The 24283-nt window shown below is 37.3% G+C and overlaps 1 protein-coding gene across 5 annotated transcripts in view; it reads right to left on the reverse strand.

Annotated features, from left to right (window-relative positions):
• The window catches only part of LOC137293416 (UTP--glucose-1-phosphate uridylyltransferase-like), a 65957-nt gene continuing 41674 nt past the window's right edge, over positions 1 to 24283 (reverse strand). For 4 of the 5 annotated variants that reach the window (XM_067823940.1, XM_067823941.1, XM_067823942.1 and 1 more), the window contains 14 exons: positions 23265 to 23399; positions 21112 to 21219; positions 20348 to 20530; positions 14646 to 14779; positions 12803 to 12871; positions 11543 to 11676; positions 10745 to 10833; positions 10229 to 10297; positions 9577 to 9608; positions 8687 to 8783; positions 8186 to 8264; positions 7019 to 7182; positions 5876 to 5980; positions 1660 to 4429 (listed from right to left, as the gene is read on the reverse strand). In XM_067823940.1, the coding sequence (XP_067680041.1) occupies positions 4322 to 4429; positions 5876 to 5980; positions 7019 to 7182; positions 8186 to 8264; positions 8687 to 8783; positions 9577 to 9608; positions 10229 to 10297; positions 10745 to 10833; positions 11543 to 11676; positions 12803 to 12871; positions 14646 to 14779; positions 20348 to 20530; positions 21112 to 21219; positions 23265 to 23399 (1506 nt within the window). In that variant the 3' untranslated portion in view covers positions 1660 to 4321. Of the gene's footprint in view, positions 4430 to 5875; positions 5981 to 7018; positions 7183 to 8185; positions 8265 to 8686; positions 8784 to 9576; positions 9609 to 10228; positions 10298 to 10744; positions 10834 to 11542; positions 11677 to 12802; positions 12872 to 14645; positions 14780 to 20347; positions 20531 to 21111; positions 21220 to 23264; positions 23400 to 24283 lie in introns of all 5 variants that reach the window. The other variant, XM_067823943.1, reaches the window with a different exon arrangement.

Consider the following 24283-nt stretch of genomic DNA (forward strand, 5'->3'; position numbering starts at 1 on the left):
TTTTACTTAGATCACTTTTATTCCTATTTGGCACAAATATATATCTATATGATTTCCAATCTTTCATTACCTGCAACAGAATAAGGTTGCTTTGTGTTTGCCATTCTAAAGAAGCTGTCATTGCAGCAGTTGGTGAGGGGACACACATGGTAACAGAGCATACATCTGCACCAGCTGACTGTAAGAACATCCATGGAGAAGCATCACACACAGATCATACAAATAATTACATCAGTTGATGGATGACTTGGCTGCAAGTCACAGTACACAGGAATGCATTGAGAGATATTACCTTACTGTAAAAACATCTTTTACTCAAATAAACCCTTGTCTCAAAATGACAACTGAATGAGACTGGTTAGAACCTTTCCAACACAATGTACATATACTACTCAAAAAGTTTAAAATGAATACATGATTCTTCCTCACAACTGTAGTTAACTGTCATAGCTTTAACTGCAGTAGGAAAGGATCAAGTGTTTCTCAATCTGTTTTGTTAAAATACATTTCACAGGCTATGAAAATAAGGTTTTTAAAGGTTTTCATGAGTAATATGTTATCACCTTAGTATAACAGTTACAACCATGTTGAAATCATATATAGCTGCAGGATTCGTTGTCCACTTGATACATATACAGTCCACCTTCACGTATACAACAGCAGCATTGAAAGAAGGTTCATCATGATTGTTTGGAAGAGTGCTCTGAACAGTGTTACAGTAATATCATAGGGTGTCCGGTAGACAAATGAGGAAAGACTAATGCAGGTTTTGAATGTTTACCTTTTTGGGTTATCCCGGGTCACAGGAGGTGATGGCAAACCTGTAACATAATCAGGGTGAATCTGTTTGCCATTAAAAGACTTGAGGGTGAAACCCCCATATTTTTTCATTTTCATAGAGTGATTAGTTAAGGATAGAAATCTTTCCCACAACTGTGTAAAAGGAAATTGCAGTGCCTTTGATAAAAGGACCATTCGTGCTTCAACATGCCACAAAAACATGGCTGAACATTCACGTATAACACACACTGAAGGCAGACAATCAGAATGTACTCATTTGGCTTTGAGCATGTCATTACCCATGAATTTAGAACTGTGAGTGAACAAGGAGAATTTCTTTTGTAACCTTAAATTATTATTACATGAATCACCCCAGCTAATGATGCAGCGCCTGTTTACATTTGATATACCAAACCCCGCGAAGACTTCCAAGCATTCCAGCAACAGACAGTATTATTACACTTGAACAAAATCCCTCACAAACCAGTACCCATAAATGATTCCTATTAAACCCCAAGCATGTATATCACCAACCAACATTTAACCATACAGTTTAAGTGAGATGGCCAGTTTCCCGCATTACAGTATAAACAGATCGTTGTAACTATGAACATGGACTGTCAACAATATCATTTACATGAATGTTTGGGCAGACTCAATGGGGATGTTTTATTCCCCCCTGCCCCTTTGTGTCTCTGATTTTGGTCAGACTTCCATAACTACTTCAGAAGACACCTAAAATGTATCTGCTGCCAAACAAATCAAGTCTGCTTTTTCAATTAAAAAAATGTTAAAAAAGCTTGAGTAGTCAAGTATGAGATTTACTGTAAGTCTGTTTTGAAAGTATGCTCCAAAGTATTCACAATTTTTCATTATTAATTTCGTAATGAGCTGTTTGTTAAATACATAAAAATAACATGAACAACCATTGTGTCTATAATGTCAGAAATCTAGCAAACACCATTCATTAATTATTATTTCTGGAACAAAGACGCTTGAAACACACTGCAATGTATGAACATTCTTTTCTGTAAGTGTATCTGGTTTTACTGAGATAGACACGTCACCATTGATCATATCAGGTCACATAGACTGTGATATCAATGGTACTGATGCATTGCTTTAAGTATATATTTCAAATGAGGCCACTGCACAACCAATTCTATACCACAACTTCCAGAACTGGGGTATTGAAAAAAAACAAAACATCTCTCACAGGATGATATGAAATGAATTCATTGTGAATATGTTTACTGCAAGCAGTGAGTCATAACCTTGCACCTTCAGTGAATTCTTTGACCACATGAAATAAATTTCTTTGTTTCTCATCACTTTTTTTTAAAAAAAAGATGATTTGGTAGGGAGGATTTTGTTTTTGGTTGTGAGATCACAACAGCTTCTCCTGGCTGGAATCGTGACCCAACCTGCAGAACTGGGCAGACACATCAAGAACAATGTGTCTATAACTATTGAACAACAACATAATTACATTTCACCTGTCAGTGTTCTAGTCTATGACTAATGGCCCCTGTACTGCTGACACAGTTATAAACTCAAGTCTAGGGGGGACAACAGGTGGCCATTTGGAAAATACAATACTGCATCAAGAAGATACAAGATGACACAAATATTGACAGTGGAATTAGCCAGGGAATACTGTGTTAGCATGTTGAAAGATTTGATCTTTTATAAATACCTATCTATCCGATTTACACATCTATACATAAACTTAAAGCAAGATGTAATCACAGAAATAAGAGAATGATAGTCAACTTCATTCACATCCTGAAACATGGGTTATTCATATCTATTGTTGGAAAGAATTACAATATTTCAAGAAATAAGTCGGTACACTTAATAATGTTCTTTTATCATATGTTAAACAGATAGTTGAACTACAACCCTCAGATATGTCTAAATGACATATTTCCTCTACTAGACACTGGTTCCATAAATGAAATATCACATTCATACTGTGATAAGTTCATGATTTAAAAAGATGATTTTCAGTAGTCACATATCTAGAATTTACAGTTACTGGGTTGTGAGTTGCAACTGGACAAGCACGAACAAGACTTGTTTTAACAGCTTGCACTTCACTAACAGACACCTGGATATCTGGTAGAGGAAATACGGTAACTGAAGTGTCAGCAAATGCTGGTGACCAACATGCTAACTACTAGCTAATGTTATACATTAACTCAAATAATTTATTTTCTGGAGATTTTAGACATACTACAGTCAAGTCTCGTTAATCCAACATTGTCCGTTGCACAGCAAATTGTCGGATTAACAAGGTTGTTGGAGTAAATAATTGACACTACGTTTATAGGTTAAGTTACATTTATTCAATTTGTTGCCAACAAAAGCGTTGAATAAAGCTCATAATCATATAAATGGAGGTGGGATTAACAAGACTCGACTGTACATTAATTACTGGTAACACATGGGATGTACAGATGTAATCTTGAAGGCGTGATCAGCCCATGAAACTCACTTTCATGGTGAAAGAGCAGTATATTTTATATCTGGATGCATAAATATTGTAGAACTTGAGTAGAGAACAACAAAGAAATAGAATATTTAGGAAATTCTGATAAAACATTTCAGATGGCACTAGAAAGGTGCATTGTGTGAAGAGAGTGTTATGTTAATACTTGCACGTCTTCAACCGGGAAGAAAATATCTGTCTGTGAGACATAGTGATAAACACACCGTGGCATGGAACACAGTTTAAAGGAATCTACAAACAGATTCAGTGTAAGATAATTCAGGTATTGATTGTTACAAGGTAGCACTGTCATGAGAAACACCTGCAACGTTCATGGAGCGTTTCTACAGGCAAGTCAGGAGTTGGTCCTCTGAAACAAGCTACCAAAGTAACTCCAACTAACAATTAACTTGTGTGGGAGATCTTATGTTACACTTGTTTATATTATGTCATTATTTCATATGGTTGTGTGGGCCAAACATAATGATACTTTTTCAGAGCTATATACAGTTTGGGGGTTTTGCTTGTAAAAACAGCTTTGAAGACTAGATTGTATTTCAAAGGTAATGATATGGCTTGCCAAAGTTATGTTACCATGGTTTACACTGAATGTTACAAATACACAAAAGCCTGTTAGACTAATTTTACTGAGAAACAGTTTTCTTTATCTCATTATGTGAAAGGAATATTGTCATATTGTTAGACACCTTGGTGAGATTCCATTTCTATATTATATTACAAGCTCATCTGGTTTATTATATCAATTTACTGTCATATATTCAAAAACATTCTTTCCAAAACAGCCACACAAGTAACTAACAATTACATTATTAAATTTTCACTCCCTAAATCCACTTCCAACTGAGCAGTGATTAAAAATGATAACCACACTGAGCCCATTCGAATAACTTTTCCAAGAACCCATTCTTACACAACACTGGATATCTCATCTAATGAAAGTGTATGGACAATTCATAATATATACAATTTGCACACATATAGGGAGAGCATGGTAATGCCATGAACAAACAATAGTTCTAATTCTTCATCTTAATGGTCAAGGATACGGAGGTTGCCGGATACTATCTTATTTTCCAAGATGGCACCAGTTGGGATGTCTATTCTCTCCCCATGGTTTGCTATGATGATCACTGTGCCCTGTTAATAAATGAAAAAACAAAACACTTCAACAATGACTTACAACAATTTCATTAAAAAATTCCTGGGACATGACTTGAAGAGACCATTGCCCACCCTCCTCCTAAAGGCTAAAGAACATTATAAACTTGGCTGAAACTGAAAGAAAAACAAGTTCTATGGTTTGTCAACTCTTTATCGCAATGAATGCAGGTGTAGGTACTAACACTGTTACCAATCATGTGACAATCACCATACCTACACTGAAACGTCGCACTCACTGCAGCCAAGAAGTTGACAATCATAGAACTTGATTTTCATTCATTTGTACAACTTCTAAAATGTATCTCAACGTAGTTGGCTGACATCATCAGTCGGTATAACTAAATTTGCGGCTCTCTAACCACCACCACCATACTTTCCCAATTTGTTAAACACAGTACAATTATCCCCATTCTAATTCAACTTGGTTCACTCGGTGTTTCGTGAAAGGAACTCGTTATTAAACCAGGTCAATGTTCCTCTAGGTCAAAAGTTAATCATTTGACTTCTCGAACTTACACAAGCAACAGAAAAAGTAGTTCCTTTTTAAACTTCAACAAGTTTGTTATGTGCACACTGTCTAAATCTGACAATGATGCATAAATCAAGTTATAACTTATGAAACCACCCCCATCTTATCAGAAATGAGCATGCTGTTGCAAATGATAATGACATGCTGATCCCTTCACAACTGTCCATTAACAGTTCTGTTGTCAAATAGCGTCACAGCGGGTGACATCACACTCCATAATGATGTCAAAAATCTTGTTCCATGGTATAGTGTTGGGTCATTAGCCTATTGTGAGTAAGCTGTTAGAATTTATGAAACAGGTTTGTCATTTTTTCCTGCTAATTCAATCCATTTGAGCAGGATTAACTAACCTTGGGTTTGTGCAAATGACAGTTCCCCGAAAAACGTTACCCCAGTAGTGTAGGGATACATTCAAAGGTTTTGGTGAATCGATTTCAAATTGTGATCATATATGCTGATTATAGTCGGAAATTTAGAGCACTGACCAATCAGAACTCATGTTGCTTACTAAGCTGAATTAGAATGGATGGATTCTTGCTTTTTGTTCTGATACTTCTATGTAATCATGTTTAGCAGGGTTTTTTTTTGTAAGGTGCTTGTGTGGTTATCAGAACAGTAATTACATTAAAAAAAATTGATTGATTTAAAGCATAGAACACTTACACTGATATATCATTGCCATAAATGTTTGCTATCCTGATGATGCTTTGAACATTTTCTAAAGATTCCACTGGCAATCATTATAGAGCAAAACTTTAATCAAATCTGGCTTTGTGGCTAAAATTCCAAACCTAGAGACAATCCCTCCAATTATTCAAACATCTACCTATCCATGATCTTTACTCCAACATCTTCCTGGAGCAGTAGGGTCTATTTAGTGAGCTAGTACTTACTTTGAGGCTGACATTCTTGCCGAAGGTGACGTCGCCTGACACTGTCAGGTGATCCAGTTCCATTATGTCGGGGATACTGGAGAACCGGGACAGGAAGTCCTTTACCTGGGATCAAACATAGCCTCATGATTTATAAAATTTTAAAAAGAACAAGTCTTTGCCAAGAATATGTCAATGTCCCCCGCTGCGAAAGAACAATGAAATATTTACTACATATTCACTTCTTGGTCGCACACAAGATGCCTGAAATAACTGGTATCAACATAATCATCCAATGTTGACTGTTGAGAAAATTGTAGACATTGAGTAAAATGTTTTAGGAGGTATTATCTTCACATAAGTTTGAAAAGTGGTCAAAGTGTCATGGTCACCTTGAAAATAAGGTCAAGGTTACTCCAATCAATGGATGTCAGTGTAATCCCCAATGTAGGCTGTCACTAAATTAGAAGACATTGGGTACAACAGTGCATGTGATATGGTGTTAGCAAAAGTTTGAAAAATAGTCAAAGAGTCATGATGACCTTGAAGATACGGTCAAGGTCACCCAAATCAACTACTGTCTGCATCCTCCAATGTAGACTGTTACCAACTTTGCAAACATTGGGGAAAATAGTTAAGGAGATATCTTGTTAACAAAAATCTGGATGTTCGTACACACATACGTATGGATGCTGCTGAATACAATAGTCCCCTGTTCCTGCAGGGGACTAATATATTTGTAAGACAATACAAAATGGTGAAAAAGTAGTTGCAAATTTGGCCATCCCCACTCTCCGTAATATTCCAGCTATATGACAGCAGCCGGTTATACAATCAAATCTGGGTCAGATAATCCAGTGATCTGTTTTAATTAACAGTCTACATTATGAAAACAGGCCTGCCTACCCCATCCACTTACTGGTATTTGCATCTCATGACCAAGTTAAGGTTCTGTGTATCCTCTTTTACCCAGAATCCCCCAAGCTAGTTACAAAGTTCTCCATTCATGACACGTGAAATGGCTAAAATGTTACTATGCAGAATTTATCGAAATAAATATAATGATATTGTTTAATAAATGGATTTCATCGGGAGGGGTCTAAAATGTATCTACCTGATTAGAAGAGCACCAGTTTGGGTTTGTTAACAGTACCAATGGCCTACCTTTGTGAAGTGTGTTCCAAGTTTGACTAGGGGCACGGTGGGGAAACAACGTTTGGGGCTCATCTCCAGGGCTCCCGTCTTCATGTTGTACAAGTTACTCATTACTATCAGCAAATCCGAGGATGTCTTCACGGGAAGGAAACGACTCCTCGGGACGTTTATACCTAGTCACATGAAGAAAGACATGCCACAGTTAATCGTACACAGTACATGAAATAAATAACAAACAAGTTAATATGGAACTGAGGGAAATCTTTTACAGACATTTGCTAATTTGTCAGGGACCAAAGACATTATCAGACTCTACATTAATAACTCTAAGTGGTTAGTTGGCTTGTTGTTTAATGCTGTACTCACCAATATTACAACTATATTGCGGCAGTTTGTAAATAATCAAGTCTGGACCAGAAAATCCAGTGATTAACAGCATGAGTGAGTGAGTGAGTTCAGTTTAGTTTTACGCCACACTCAGCAATATTCCAGCTATATGGAGGTGGTCTGTAAATAACTGAGTTTGGCCCAGACAATCCAGTGATCAACAACATGAGCATTGATCTGTGCAATTGGGAACAGATTACGTGTCAACCAAGTCAGCAAGCCTCACCACCTGATCCTGTTAGTTGCCTTGTAAAACAAGCATAGTCACCATTTATGGCAAGCATGGGTTGCTGCAGGCCTGTTCTACTTCGGGACATTCACAGGTCAATTGACAGCATGAGCATCGTCCTACACAACTGGGACATGACATATTAACAAAGTCAGCAAACCTGACCACCCGATCCCGTTAGTTGCCTCATACAACGTGCATAGGTTTGTAAAGACCAATTGTAACCTGGATCTTCACAGGTTTAAGCTCCTTGTGAATCCATATACAATGTGTATCTTTGAAACCTGTATCATCAACCCATACAAAGATTTGGTGTTAGATTTTATGCTGCCTTTTACAGTATCGAAATGTCATCAGCCTCACGTAGGAAATGAAGTGATGTAAGTTAATCACCAGGGGTATGATGCTGACGAGAAACATTAATGGGACAAACCAGGATTTGAACTCACATACACTTCAAGGGACACAACACTGCATAGAGTATTCCACATTACTTGACTTGTACAAAGACGTAGTAAGATGAAAAGATAAACTGCAAGAAGTGCAGTTGCTATGGTTACCTATAGCTCCTTCAAAGCTCTTGATGGCAGCTCCAACAGCTGTCTCCAGTTGAATAACATTGGTACCATTGTCAAGAGTCTGGGACAGAAGCAAAGTTAACTACAGACACACAACCAAAACATATTCAAAGTAGTATTGATGACACAAATAGCAGTGAATTTAGTCAGTGAACCTAAGGCAGTAACTGAGACAAAACTCAGTCAACCAAACCATAGCCTGGATAGAAAAAACCCAAAGAACCTGAGCAAAGATCTAACGTCATCAGGTTAAGAAGACACAAACCAAGTCATTAAATCTTCACTCCTGATTCATTAAGTTGACTCTTTTGGTGTGCAAGGGTACAGCTGGACTCAAACACGAAATCTTTCAGGAATAACTACTGTACATGAGTCCATTGTCATGAAAAGAAATCACTGATGTGACATTAAGAATGCATCCATTCAAAATCAGTATTTAAACAGTGAAACCTAGGAACCAGTGCACAATGTGGTAAGGCATACCTTTGGGTTAACAATGATCTCCATGTGTAGTGTTTTCTCTTCTATAACCCTCTTGATTGCTTCTAGATTCATCCATAAGTTGTTTGTGTTGAAAATCCTGTAAGGAAATGTCATTTAGAACATTATCTGATTGGAGATGAAAGCAAAGTATTTTTCTCTCCTGTTCTATTTATATAATTTGTACGGATTAGAAACAGAAGAATTAACCACTAAATACATGTACTCTAAAACAATCAACAGCCAGCACAAAATACAATTCCCTTCTGTTATCAAAATGTGATGATAAGGAGAAAAAAAGTACTGAGCTGAATAACTTTGTTTTTATTTGACTATTGTCGGATTATCTGAACATCAAAAGGGGCTGTAGGGTAGCCTGGTGGTGAAAGTGTTTGCTTGTCATGCCAATTTGACTCCCCACATGGGTTCAATGTCTGAAGGTCACTCCTAGTGTCCCTCACCATGAAATTGCTAGAATATTGCTAAAAGTGGAATGGAAATTAAGTAATGCAAATGAACATCAAAATACAAAAGTGAAATCAAACTTGAGCACAACCCTAGAATATCAGTTGTAAAGACTGGATAAATGTTGTTCACGCTGTTGTTAACAACATGACTGCTGTATTACAACAGCTTGTTGCTGTAGATCATGACAACTGGTTTGCTGTTGTCACACAGTCAGCATGGCCAGATAAGCATCTCAACTCCACCGTATAACTACTCCAGATCTCAAAAGTCACTCTGTCACATAGAAATGTCAAAAGATCAGAGTGGTGTGGCTGTATGTGATATTTTCATTAAAATGATTACGCTCGTAACTGGACAAATGCCTCTGACATATTTTACATTTTGAAAACATCTGGTATGTTTTAAAATGCACAAAATTTACTTACTTGAATTTGCTTACACTCTTAAATTCATCAACCTGTAGAAATAATAAAACAGTATGAAATCTAAGATAGTTATAGAGCAACAAAAACAAACAGATAATACATTTATACCTATTTCAGTAATAGAGAATTCCTGAAGGATACAAAAGTATCTATAGAAAAGAAATGTATTCGCTGTAACCTAAACAATGCATTCACTGTTACATAAGTAATGTATTTACTGTTACGTAAGTACTGAATTAACTATTACATATCAAATATCTTCACTGTTACATTTGGAGAACAGAGCTGTAATGGTTAGCAAGCTGGTCTCTCAAGTCAAAGGTCCGAGTTCAAATTACGGTGGAGACATCAAAAATATGTGACCTGGGTCTCTTACTGTGTTGTCTCCCTGAGCAAGAATCTTTGACACCATGCACACAGTCTAAGTGGGTGCCTGAGAAGCGGATATACGGACATATATGGCTGAACTTAGCGTGGAACGAACTATCCGCTAGAGAGCAGTATTGCGCTAGATTCTAGGTGCAAAAAATAGCATAATGGTATCATCATTCCATAAGTATTGCGTTCACAGTTACATAAATAATGCTTTCACTGTTATATAAATACTTCATTAATGTACTCATTATTAAATCTGGAGCTGATTACTACTCACATGTTCTTTAGGGACCTGGGCAATTTCCAGAAGCCTCGTCTTGCCTTCATATTCTACCAGTGTTCCACCCTGAGGTACAGAGTAAAGCTCAGAACACTGATCCTCATAAGTCATCCCCTCACCCAGCATTTCACAATGTTAAATATATTTGGTAAAAATTTACAGTCTTTTCGCCAGTCTCTTTTTGCAATTATATTTTTGTCTTGTATATATCCAAGCATATAATATCAAGTATTCTGTTCAAGTTCTATAGACAGTTTTGCTTTGGATGCCAATCTTCTCCATCTCACTCTGTCCCTGAATTTCTCTCAATCATCGATGTTTGTGTTCAATGGTTATTTGGTATTTTGAACATTGTAACATTTCAGAAGGAAGTTAATTAGGGCGTCGAATGGGTTCTGTTTATCCACAGTAACAGCCCAGAGACATAATTCACTGGACAACAGACTGTATTTGAACTGAGATCAATTTTGTCTGGAGTGTGTCTCGATAGCTTGACAATCAAGATTTGTCTACCTTGACGTCTGCCCTGGTTTTGTCGGTGACCTCCATCACAAACTCTGGCGCAGGTCCATTCTCTGGGTTCAGAAGGAAATTAAGAATATCTTTCATTGGTTAAGGTGTTGCAAGAGTTGAAAGTCTATTCCATGGTGTGCTGAGCTGTGGAAAGTAAACTGTGAGAAGTACATATTCTTACAGTGAAACTACATTATCAGAAAAAAACAAACAAAGTCTGAATGATGCCAGTCTGACAACTGTACTAATCTTAACCTTGTCAGTGTGTCAAGATCACAAGGCTGAACTCTATCAGTCTGAAAAGTACATCAGCCTGAACCCTGTCAGTCTGTCAAGCTCACAAGACTAAATCCTGTCAGTCTGTCAAGATCATCAGTCTGAACCCTGTCTGTCTGTCAAGCTCATCAGACTGAACCCTGTAAGTCTGTCAAGCTCATCAGCCTGCACCTTGTCAGTCTGTCAAGCTCATCAGCCGAGCCATTTCAGTCTGAAAAACACATTAGTCTGAACCCTGTCTGTCTGAAAAACATCAGTCTGAACCCTGTCCGTCTAGAATCTCTGTTGGCATTATTAGTATGATAACAAGTGATGTTTGACATCATACCAAACCAAACACAAGATGACACCTACAAAATTGTATTGCCAACTTGGATAACATCAGCATGTGTGAATGTCTACGAAACACATGGAAATATTACTACTGGCAGGATCAGGTTGTTTCACTGCCCAAAGAAAGTTTGTGACCTTAGGTACAGCTTGTTCCTTTCCTATCTATCAGTTGTTGCTGACAAAGGATACTGAGGTCGACAGTTGCACCCAAGTTGTCGATGTTGGAAACAAACACATACTTCTTCCCTGCGTTTATGAACTCGTCCAACAGGCCGGAGTTGTAGAAACTGAGGTAGACATCTCCGTGGCCGGGAGGGTACCACCTGTGAGGACAACCAGGATAATGATTTATGTGTAGCTGTGTATGTCTGTGCCTTTGTGTACGTGACTGTGCCTTTGCGTTTTGACTTTCTGTGCGTTGTGACCCTTAGGACAACCAAACAATCCTGTGACAGATGTTCTGAACAGTGCTCAATGCCAGTTTGTATAACCTGATCTATTCAGTCACCTCTTACAACCTCCATAGGTTACTTGGTACATATTCTCACTTGCATTCCTACCTGGTTTCAACATGCATAATAGTCCTGAATAAAACAAATACAAACTAATTTAAATTGTTGATTCAAATTCAAATAAGCTTTACTTCTGTTAAATTTTGCTTCCATGAAACACTTAATTCATTTAGAAGTGTGCCAACTTTCACCTTGCCAAACCACCAGTCATAAATTCTGATAAAGAACTGTTGATAACATCTGTTTAACAGCACATACAAATATATTGCACTGATTTTCACATACAATATATGACTGATCATAAACCAAGAAATCAATACTGTATTGACCTGTCTCTTCATGCAAGGACAAGAGATGAAATATTTACACCTAGCCTGAACAATCAGGACATCTCTTCAGCATCCAGAGTAGTGAGTGACTGAGTGGGTTTAGTTTTATGCTGCACTCAGCAATATTCAAGCTATATGGCGGCGGTCTGTAAATAATTGAGTCTGGACCAGACAATCCAGTGATCATCAGGATTAGCATCAATCTGTGCAAGTGGGAACTGATGACAAATGTAAACCAAGTCAGCAAGCCTGACCACCAGATCCCATTAGTCGTCCCTTACGACAAACATTGACGCCTTTTATGACAAGTACAGGTTGCTGAAGACCTTTTCTACCCCAGATCCTCATGGGTATAACCTTTTTAAGACTAATGATTAGTCTCTGAAAAATATAATTTTGACTGTAACCAATAAATCCATTTAAACTGAAAAGGGGTTCAAGAGAGACCAGAGATTCAGAAATCTAAACTTGCTTCATTTAGGGTTTTAGTATTGTAGAGAGGACAAGGCAGTGGGGAAAAAAATGTGGTTAAGGGACTGTGAGACAGACTAAACCTTCTTTAGCACCAACATGCTGGAGGGGGAGGCTTTCCTGTAGCACATACATACCCGTCCTGACTCTCAGCTCCGAAGTTAAGAGGAACAGGCAGCAGGGACTCTCTGTTGATCCTTGGATACCTGGTAAAAAGCACATACAGGAGTGTTCATAATCTGTCAAGGAACAATTGGTGAAGGGTAAAAAATATGTTTTAATTTCATAACCAAAAGAAGCATCTGACAGTGACCACATCGATACACTTCTGTTGACTTTATTCTAGCTGGGTTGTGCGTTTACGTTCATTGGTTTGTTGTTTAATATCCTAGCTATATGGCACTGGTATGTAAATACATTCGATTCTTGACCAGACAATTCAGTGATCAACAGCATGAGCATTCACCTACACAATTAGGATACGATGACGTGTGAACCAAAAAAGCAAGCCTTATCCTGTTAGTCATCTTTTAAGACAAGCATGGGTAGCTGAAGACCACTTCTGACCCCAATTCTAATCTGTGTGTTAAAGGGACAGATAGGTGAACTTTATACAAGTCAAACATAAATGATATGTGCAGATGAACAATATAAACATGAGAAAGTTTTGCCATCTGCAGATTTCAAGGACTTTGGTTTTATTTAGATATGTTTTAAGATCAACATAAACTGGCAATAAAAGACACACAGTGTTTGTGTACTTTGTTGTTTTCATGTCTGACAATATCTCCAGTCTAATAATCTGCCAAACAGCATTTGGTAAGTGATATTTAAAGTACTTCATTACCAAAATGCGTGTCTGACCATGACAACATAGATACAGTTCTGCTGTATTCATCCTTAATGGGCTGTGTGTTTAAGAGACAGGTGAACTTGACAGAATTTTATACAAAAGTTATATCTTCAGAAGAACCACATTTCCAATCCAATAAGATCTTGGTCAGAACCTGGGAAAACTAGAACACTGAACAGTGACACCAGCCACTCACTTCTACAACTAGAATACTAAACAGTGACATCAGCCACTCACTTCTACAACTAGAACACTGAACAGTGGCATCAGCCACTCACTTCTACAACTAGAATACTAAACAGTGATATCAGCTACTCACTTCTACAACTAGAATACCGAACAGTGACATCAGCCACTCACTTCTACAACTAGAACACTGAACAGTGACACCAGCCACTCACTTCGACAACTAGAATACTAAACAGTGACATCAGCCACTCACTTCTACAACTAGAACACTGAACAGTGGCATCAGCCACTCACTTCTACAACTAGAATACTAAACAGTGATATCAGCCACTCACTTCTACAACTAAACCACAGAACCACTCACTTCTACAACTAGAATACCGAACAGTGACATCAGCCACTCACTTCTACAACTAGAACACTGAACAGTGATATCAGCCACTCACTTCTACAACTAAACCACAGAACCACTCACTTCTACAACTAGAATACCGAATAGTGACATCAGCCACTCACTTCTACAACTAGAATACTGAACAGTGACATCAGCCATCCTTCTACCAGGGGCCCGTTTCCAAAACTTACGTAAGATTAAGATCCCATAACTTTTCTCGTAGCATCCTAGCTCCTGTGTTACAGTATAGGAGGTACAATGGCTATGAGAAAACCTACGAGATCTTAGGCTTACGAGAGTTTTGTGAAACGGGTCCCAGGACCTCTAGTGTTTTGAGCTGCATCAAAGCACTTCAAACAATGATACTAGCACCTCGGGTGTCTCTGCATATGAAGCCACAGGGTCTGTAAGATAACATCATAGATAGGACATACCTCCCTTAGCAGTCTCGTCCTGGACGTGTTCAATTTACTGTTCCCTATTGTGGATGCATGTATTAGCATTTCCTTGTCAAATACCATGCATATTTATTTGCTGTCTTTACCTGCTTTGGTTGAAGGTGTAGATGCTGACTTTCACCTGTCCATATTTCTTCAGCACTTTCGAGGTATCATCATCGGTGTTGAAGGAATTCATCAATACTAGCGGAACATCTGTGTTGTATGTTTTATTTAAATGCTGTAAATATAAAAAAAATATTAAATTTCACACATCTTGTTTCAGATGACAAATCATTGTGAGTTTTATGATACGTCAGAAAACATTTAAGTATTGTAAAACTTAACAAAGAAATAAACACTCACACCTTAAGACTGGTTTCACATGTGAAATACTGCAGTCCTCACAGGGATATTGCTGAAATACTGGTAAAACTAAACTCACTCAGAAAAACAAAAATATGCAAACAATGCTGGTTTATAATTTACAAACTTTAGTGTATATTTAATCTTGTTATTACACATGTGCTCTCAATAACTTTATGAGATCATTTGGGTTATTTGAAATATGCATTCGGTAACCAGTTGAAAATTCAATTTGGGTGTCCTTGGGATTAATAGTTTCCTTCAATTCAATATTTTCTTAATTGTTTACTTCCTTCTATTATCTCCCTTTCATTTTGTTTACACCTATGATCGGTTTAATTAGTCATCATGGATTACACTGTTTTCTCAGCTTGTAATAAATAGATCACAAAACTTGTGTTGAATATGGAAAACATTACAACCCAATATCTTTAAACGTTTTGATTTATTCATCCACTTTCACTCATTAATAAATAAAAACATTTCAAAATATGTCATTGGAATTATTTCCATATTCAACAACCACTGGTTTCAGAGCGTTTACGAGGTTACCCTGACAGGTGGCATTAATTGTATACTTTCCAGGGAACAGAGACTGTACATTGATCCTCTGATCAATGGATGACGTAAATGCCTCTACGAAGGCCTGCAGAAGTGAAGACATTCCAAACCAAGACCGAACAAACAAATAATCACTAAATCACTAACACTTCCAGAATGTCTACATCCTCAAGACAGTGATATGTAGAAGAGTTTTGACCAAACTTGATTAGTGACTAAGAGTTCCAGCTTAAACATGTTAAAGTCTATGACTGTGTTTGTGTAGTACACTAAAGCCTTAGAGTGGACCGTGACTTTGTTTGCCTGTAGTTTAACACCTCAGTCAGTAATATTCCAACCAGGACCTCCAGATATGGGCCGTATCTGCATATGTACGGATAAAAAATATGCATGATACAGTAGGAAATCATCAGAAACTGTGACAGATTCGCACCACAGCAATGGTGTATGGTCTCAGAATCATTTACAGATGTATTAATATCTGAAAATGTACTGCTTTACTGTGTACACAAGAGAAGCAATGTTGTGGTGCTTATATGAAATGAAACAAGAGATTACTTACATGCCACTATATTCCATTCAGTACTCTAACTTTTCTCAGTACTCTTATGTTGAAAAAATAAGGTGTATGTACTCCTCATTTTGAAAACTTATCAGGAACCCTGTTTTCAATATATGGCAACACTTTAATTTATTGTGACTAGACCAGACAATCAATAGTTCAAAAACATGAGAAATTGATCAACACTTTTAGGAGTGTCAATGTGTCAAACAAGTCAGTGAGTCTGACCATCCGATCCAGACAGGCATCTCTTAGGTTGCTGAAGATCAATGCTAACCTTCTTCACAGGTCAGAATGTTCAGATTCATAAGAATAGACCTTTGGTGGTAAAGTGTCACATTATTACAAGTAAAATTTGACAATTTTAAGTTTAGAAAAGTGGATAATTCTTTGTAATATGATGACCAATGCATGAGGAATAATTTGGATGTAAACTCCTGATGCCCAATAATAGTGAGACTTTGGAAGTTACGTTATTTAAGATTGAAATAACCTACATTTCCCCAAAGACAGTGTTTGTAAACCAAGGATAACAAAAAGTTAATTCCTGTGGCATATTATAACAGAAGAAGACTGGAGCTCCTCGATGGGTAGTAATGATAGTTTACTTTGGTTCCTTTCAGTTTTCCTCAAAGAGAGTTTGACTTATGTAAATGTCCCCCCAAAATGATCTGACATCATCCTTATCTATCAAAGTTACATGAGAAAGGATTCCAATGACTAATATAAGATTTCCTTTGTAAGTGTCCATGACAAATGCTTTACACATATGAAAGATACATTAACAATAAGGGATTAATCACACACTAGAATAATTCATGACTCTCTGTCATGTTTCAGACTTGACAACACATTGCCCTTATTATTATCATTATAACTATGACAGCTACTATTGCCAAAAGTACCTCACAAAAACGCCTTGTTAATTTTATACAGCTTTTGTTGATTTTCTAAATGTATCCAGTACACTGAGATGAGAGGGACTGTCTGAAAAATCCAATTCTACTGACAAAGTAAAGTTTTCACATAAGTACAAAGCCTATATTATACATCTACAATAGTGTCAGGAATAAAATATATATTGTGAATATCTTCCATGTCCTGATTACTTACACCAAACATGTTTGTTAAGCCCATGTATATGTTCACTGGATATCAATGAGTTAGTTTATAACATGGCAGCGCTAGAAATACATATGTGATAAGTTGATACCTATTGCCAGCAGCGTGTGTAGGTTATATTGCTGACTTGTGTGCTGTCTTAATATGTTGCATTGGCTTGAACTTATTTCACAACTTCCTTGTACACATGGATGTGGGCTGAACAAGGTGTGTAGAATATATATCAGTATATTTACATTTTTAGAAACTAACTGAATCAAAATGATATGGCAGCATTACTAACAGCCCCAAACTTGTTGATGTTATAGACAGTTACAAATATTGTTGATATTCATATTTGACTATTTTGAATCTGAACAAATATAACCCTACAGTCACACAATAAATATGTGGTGTGTTACCACTAGAAACTGAATACAGCAGAGCTGAAAGTAAATCTGTTAAAGAAGAGTATTTAAACTTTGTAAACAAAATACCAAATAGATAGTGAGTACCCTTTCTATCATTATGTCATAAGTACACAGAAATTAGAGAAGATCTTTTATGGATTTATGGATAAACATTGAGTAAAACCCAGCCAAGGATTCAAAGGTGCAGTAGAAATTCCTATCTCATTAAACAATCAGATTTTTAAGTGAGAAAGTACCATAATTGGTCCTTCACAGCTGTATATATATAGTGGTAAGCCACTTTGTTCTAGGTATACAAGTTTTCAGTCATGTTATCAGTCTGGTCCCTGTTTCACAAAGATTTCGTAAGGCTGAGATCTCACAACTTTTCTTGTAGCACTTATACTTCAATGTTTCATTATAGAAGGTATGAATGGTACACAGAAACCTATGAGATCCTAGGCTTCTGAGAACATGTGAAACAGGACCCTGATGGTTACAACATGTCTGTCCTGACAGTGGCCCTGCAGTTACTTTATGCTGTAAATGAATTGTCTCACTCAAGACAAAAGACACGGCCAGCTTTGAGTGAGTGAGTGAGTGAGTTTAGTTCTATGCCACACTCAGCAATATTCTAGTGATATGGCGGCGTTCTGTAAATAATCTGGCGGTCTGTAAATAATCTGGACCAGACAATCTAGTGATCAACAACATGAGCATTGATCTGAGCAACTGGGAACCGATGACATGTGTCAACCAAGTCGGCGAGCCTGACCACCCAATCCCGTTAGTTGCCTCTTACGACAAGCATCGTTGACTTTTGTGGCAGGTCCACCTTTGAAGTACTACATCACTGGAAATGAGTTATGAGAAAAGTTTACTTGCACTCTATACAGTGTGGTAGTTATTGCATTGATACCATTGCTGTACAGCCATAGAGTGCAATATCCACTTGCAAACAGGTTTGTGGGTCCACAGAAGTTTGTCAGGTGATTTTGTGATGTATTTGTGTTTTGTAATTGATGCTGCATGAGTATGTCAGAGTTCTAATGTTTTGGTAAACAGGTTTTCTACTGACCTACAGTTTCTTACATGTACTGGTCACCTAGCTGGAGAACTTCCCATGTGACTGGTTGTTGTTATTGTTATTTTTCCACTAGTACCCAGATATCACAGAAATCTTGACTAGGTTGTGATCTCTGCTGCAAATTGATACTACAAGGGTGTATCCTTACATTGATCAACAAAGATGAAACAGTTTCGTCTTGGAGTGAGTGAGCTTAGTTTTAGGCTGCACTCAGCAATATTCAAGCTATATGGCAGGGGTTTGTAAATAATTGAGTCTTGACCAGACAATCCAGTGATCAACAGTATGAGCATCTACCTGCACAATTGGGAACCGATGATTTGAGTCAAGAAACTCAGTGAGCCTGACCACCTGATCAAGCATCTTACGACAAGAATAGTTGCCGTTTGTAGCAAGTATGGGTTGCTGAAGACCTATTCTACCTTGGACCTTCGCAAGCCGTTTAATTTTGGAATCTATTGGAATATTGTAATATTTTTTTACCTATTAATATTTCCATCTTGATTATTACAACATATCAGAACATACTGACGTTTTACCCCAAATGAAGCCAACGAGCACATTATATTTTTGCTTTATAATCCTCATATAGTTAATTTATAAGCATATTTTTATGCTACTTTGGAACTACATGAAAAAATGTATCAAGGCATTTTATATATTGCATAAGTGAATCACTTTTCAAACAGCTTGGTTAGAGTGACTTAGTACATGTTATCTGTTGCACATCAAACTTCCTGGTGATAAAATAAATAACGTGGAATGATTCTGTCGAATGCTACAATAAATACATGAAGACACAATGTACATATCAAAATTCATACCCAGTTAAGTTTTTTAAATTATATTCAGCTACTACCTTGTTTGAGGAATGTATGTATTGATATTCACATAAAAGAACATCCCATTGATCATTAGCTGACAAAGAAACCTGTTCCACGTCAGATGTTCTTTAACGATCAAATACTGACAGCACACCTGATAACTATTTACCTGTTGTCCACAATTATTCCAAGAAATAATTTAGTTCTACAATGAATCAATGTGTTGTTGATTAATCCTTTGAAGATATGGTGTTAATTTTACACAAGCACTGGATGATGGAATATGGGTGTATTATGAAATCCCAGATATCCATTGCTTTCGCATAAATCGTCCATATAACTGAATGTATGGATAACTGGATTTCTGTCTTCCGGGCTTTGTTGCTGAAACTGTAGCAAGTATAAAATCTAAGTGGATATTTAGATTTTTGGGTTAATTCACATAACAACATTACATGACATAATTAAATACTGAGATCTTTCTTTCACATATTGGAAGTTTTCCAAAATGCGATATTTTAAGATTGTATTCAATGATAGCAAAGACAAAATTATATCAATTTTTAAAACAAGTATGATTCAAAGTCAAAGGCTATTCCTCAGAAAATCCCCAGGATGCGATTAATTCAATCAATTCCATGGAAAATCTATGAGATTTCATGGAGAATGCACCCGGAACTGCCTGTAGAGGTCTACTTGGTGAAAACCTGGCAAAACAATACAGGGATGTCACTGGAAGTTTATAAGTATTTTTCATGAATGTTAGATTCAAGGCTTTGTTAAGATAATGCTTTAATTGAATATTTAATTTAAGGAATTTGCATTTCTGTCTGTCGAGGCCAGATGTGCTTGTCACTTATCTATAGTGAAATGCTTACATTCCAAGAATTTAGCCTACCTCTATTTGTTGTACAGTCAGATCAAGGAAGGTGAGTTCATTTCGGACAGAGATGACACTCTTTGGTCCTGTGCACCCCATTCCTGTGCCGAGGCCGCCATTAAGCTTGACGACCACAAGCTGGTTGAGGAGTTCCTTAATCTTAGCAGGATCCGGTGTTGGGAGGCCACCATAGCGACGTACCTGTGGAAAATACACAGGTATATAGTGAGTGAGTGTATTTGCATGCATAAATGTATAATTGCCTCTGTATTTGAGCAGTGTCTTGGGAGGGCAGACTGCCATATTGATATATTAACCAGAGAGATATACACAGACATATCAAAGTAAAACCAACTTTAACACAACTAATAAAATATAAAGCAGCAATGGACTTCACACACTGCATACATCCAGGAATAACAAATAAATCTGACGTGCCAAGAAAATGCTTTGACCTTACCACTAGGCATCCTAATCACTCTCAAATATATATCAAAAGTCACTTTCACCCCAGAGTGTCAAAACCTACGTTTTGCACATCTAAACTGAAAATGTGGCAAGCATTCCCTACTGAACTCACCTGGCGTAACTCTGTGTGACTGCTCATCTCCACACTGACTCAGAAATACCACCTTCAACTACATATCAACACTGAGCAACATTAATCATTTTAGTCACGACAGTAATTTTTAACCCATTTGACTCTGTTGGACTGTCAATAAGTGACATGTGCTGAAGCTATGCCGAATGTGGATGATACTCAGTAGAGTTCAGGGACTTACCGTGTCCTCAGACAGCTGCTTGATCTTATCCCAGATGACTGACGGACCAGATTCACTGAGGAAGCGAGCAAATAGTCCTTCAAAACCATCAAACTCTGTCCGGATTTTCTGAAAAGTATATTGACTCTCAGCAAGGAACCAACACATTATTCATAAAAAAGGTTGCTTGGGTGGTTACAAACCAGGGGTTCCTTAAACAAAGCAACATTGGCTAAAGTTAACCTCAACTCCCATTCTTTAACATTTCACTAATGTTACCTAAGTCTAAGGTAACTTTAGTGCAGTGTTAAAGAATGGGGGTTAATGTTAACCTTAGTAAAGGTTGCCAGAACAGTTTGTTATGAAACCCTGTTACAATTTACCATGTGGGTAATAAAGCTGCATATGTAACGTTATATCATTCTGCTTATGCATAGCCGATATAACTAATATGTGATGATATACATGTACTATAAAAACAGCAGTATACATTCCCATTTCGTAAAACACAGTACAGTTATCTCAAACAAGAGTCATCAGAAGGTGACATATCCCCCCGGCCGCCACATATTTGAAAGGACAAATCATCTGACAGTTACTTGATGTTTTCTTAGGTAAAGTTTGAATCTTTCAGTGGAAGTCATGCAAAATATAAATGCCATATATCTGTAAACAGCAAATTAGGCACCACTTCAAGATCTGTCTCATATATCTGCCAAGATCTGTTGAAAGATATGAAATGGTTTTCAATGCTCTGGAAACAAAACCTATCCCTCCATTTTGAGACTAAGTCCGAATTGTTTCCATGGACATCAGGAAAAATAGAAATGCCAAAACACTGTAAATAGCAAAAGGCACCACTTTGTGGTCTTCCTCAAATATCTGCAAAGTTTTGCTGTAAGACACTGAATAGTTTTCAAGTTGTGCTCTGGAAATGAAGTCCATCCCTCAAATTTGAGACGAAGTCCGAAATGTTTCCATGGAAACCCAGAAAATTATAAATCACAAAAAACTGTAAAGAGCAATAGGCACCACTTTGTGGTCTGCCACACATAGCTACCAAGTTGTGCAGAAAAATATCAGAAAGTTTTTGAATTGTGCTCCGGAAACGAAGTCCATCCCTCCATTTTGAGACGAAGTCCAAAACATTTCCATAGAAACGGAGAAAATAATAAATCACAAAAACTTGTAAATAGCAAAAGGCACCACTTTAATTTCTGATTGATATATCTACCAAGTTTTGCGGAAAAATATTGAATGGTTTTTGAGTTCTGCTTCAGAAACGAAGCCCACCCCACCATTAGATTAACACCAAAATGTTCCATGGAAAAAAAAAAAAATAAAAATGCCAAACTCTGTAAATAGCAAAAGAAACAAAATGATTACGGACAGACCGACAGAGGACGGTCGGGTGGATGGATGGACAGACGAGGGGGATAAAAAATGATCATACTGGTAGCAGCATATGATCATGTTTGAAGGTTATTGATTATAGCAGACTCGATGTAATTGTATAAATATACATATAATCCAGCTCTGGGATTGAGGTAAAAAATTCATCTGGCACAGACATTGATCTTATGAGTATCTAACTACACACTTGGGATACTGTGAAATGTTATCTACCAAGTCACTAAGAATGACTATATATATGACGACACGCATGGTTACTGAAGGCAAATTCTAAACAGATCTTGACTGAATGCACTGAACACATACCCAGTTTCGCACAGATTCAGTACATCATTCTTGACCTTGACCTCTGACATGTACTGATCCATGTGTCAAAATATTCCCAGGGTGATAAATAGGGAGACATAAATAATGATATCCTGGGTATGCCTAAAAACCTTATATATCTCAAAATCGCACCTTCAATAAGTCCACACCTTCAGTTAGGGGACATACTCACGTCTTCTGTTTCACTTTCACTATCAGGTGACGAGATAGACAGTGTCTGTTTAATACATCCATACCTCAAGTGACAAGATAAAGGACATACATCACCATGAGAAGATAGTCAGAGTGTGTTAAATATATCAATGATAGTCAGAGTGTGTCAAATATATCCACACCTGTTAGAGGACATACTCACATCCTCTGTTCCACCATCACCATGAGAAGATAGTCAGAGTGTGTTAAGTATATCCACACCTGTTAGAGGACATACTCACATCCTTTGTTCCACCATCAGCTGTCTGGATCAGCTTCTGTAGTTCCTTGTTCATGGCATTCTGCGCATCTCTGCGGGTCAGCTCCTTAAACTCAATGTCACTTGGAGTACGACGGTGCCCACGAACAAATGCAGTCTGAAATGATCATTTGAAAAAAATTACATGAACCATGTTACCATTGACACCTCGATTCTGTCAAAGTGAAATCAATATGCGCAACACCTGTACATCTGGATGTAGCACAAGATAGCTGTTGTAATTTTAATTGTTGGTTAACAGAAGTAACAGACTGAAAACCAAGCTGAAATCAGAAAACAATTCAAACTTAAGTTTGACAATTCTTCTTGTCAGTTTTGCAACCAGTGAAGCACAGTGAAAAATTTATTCTAATACATTATATCACTGCTGCTTGTATGCTATGGGAATAGCATCTGAAACCCTGTGATCTAAACATAAATGAAATGAGTTATTTAGTGTCTTGTTTTTCTTTACTGGAATAGTAATGTTGAAATTGAAAACTAGCATGCCATTTGCACTTATGAGAGGGTTATACTGAGTCTACAGTCTACCAGTTGTCCAACTTCCATTTTGGTGGAACTTACAGTGGCTGAGCAGGTTGGGCAACTGGCGTTGTGAGCTGGCAATTAGGTGTGTGGGTTTGAATCCTACATGGGACTCAGCCCAACAAAAAGTACTAGAATCTGTGCTTTACTAAGACAGTGTAATCCCAAGTATAATATATGTTGCATTTGACCACTTTCTAAATGGCATTGTGTTATCATAATATGCTATTTAATGCCATTAAGGCAATCTGATGCTCAAGTTTGTGTCATGCAGTGAAGCTGCCAGCACAGTAGATGACAAGGACAAAGCAATCTGCATAAAGTGATTTAATCACTGTGCAACTGACCTTTCACTTAACCATCATCCATTGTAATGTGCCAGTCATCTTAAACTGGTATGGAAAATATGTAAATACACCTGTTTTTATGCAAGTGACTTGTCATAGCAACTACAAT

This window comes from Haliotis asinina, chromosome 8, assembly GCF_037392515.1.
Source record: "Haliotis asinina isolate JCU_RB_2024 chromosome 8, JCU_Hal_asi_v2, whole genome shotgun sequence".
NCBI classification, from domain to species: domain Eukaryota; kingdom Metazoa; phylum Mollusca; class Gastropoda; order Lepetellida; family Haliotidae; genus Haliotis; species Haliotis asinina.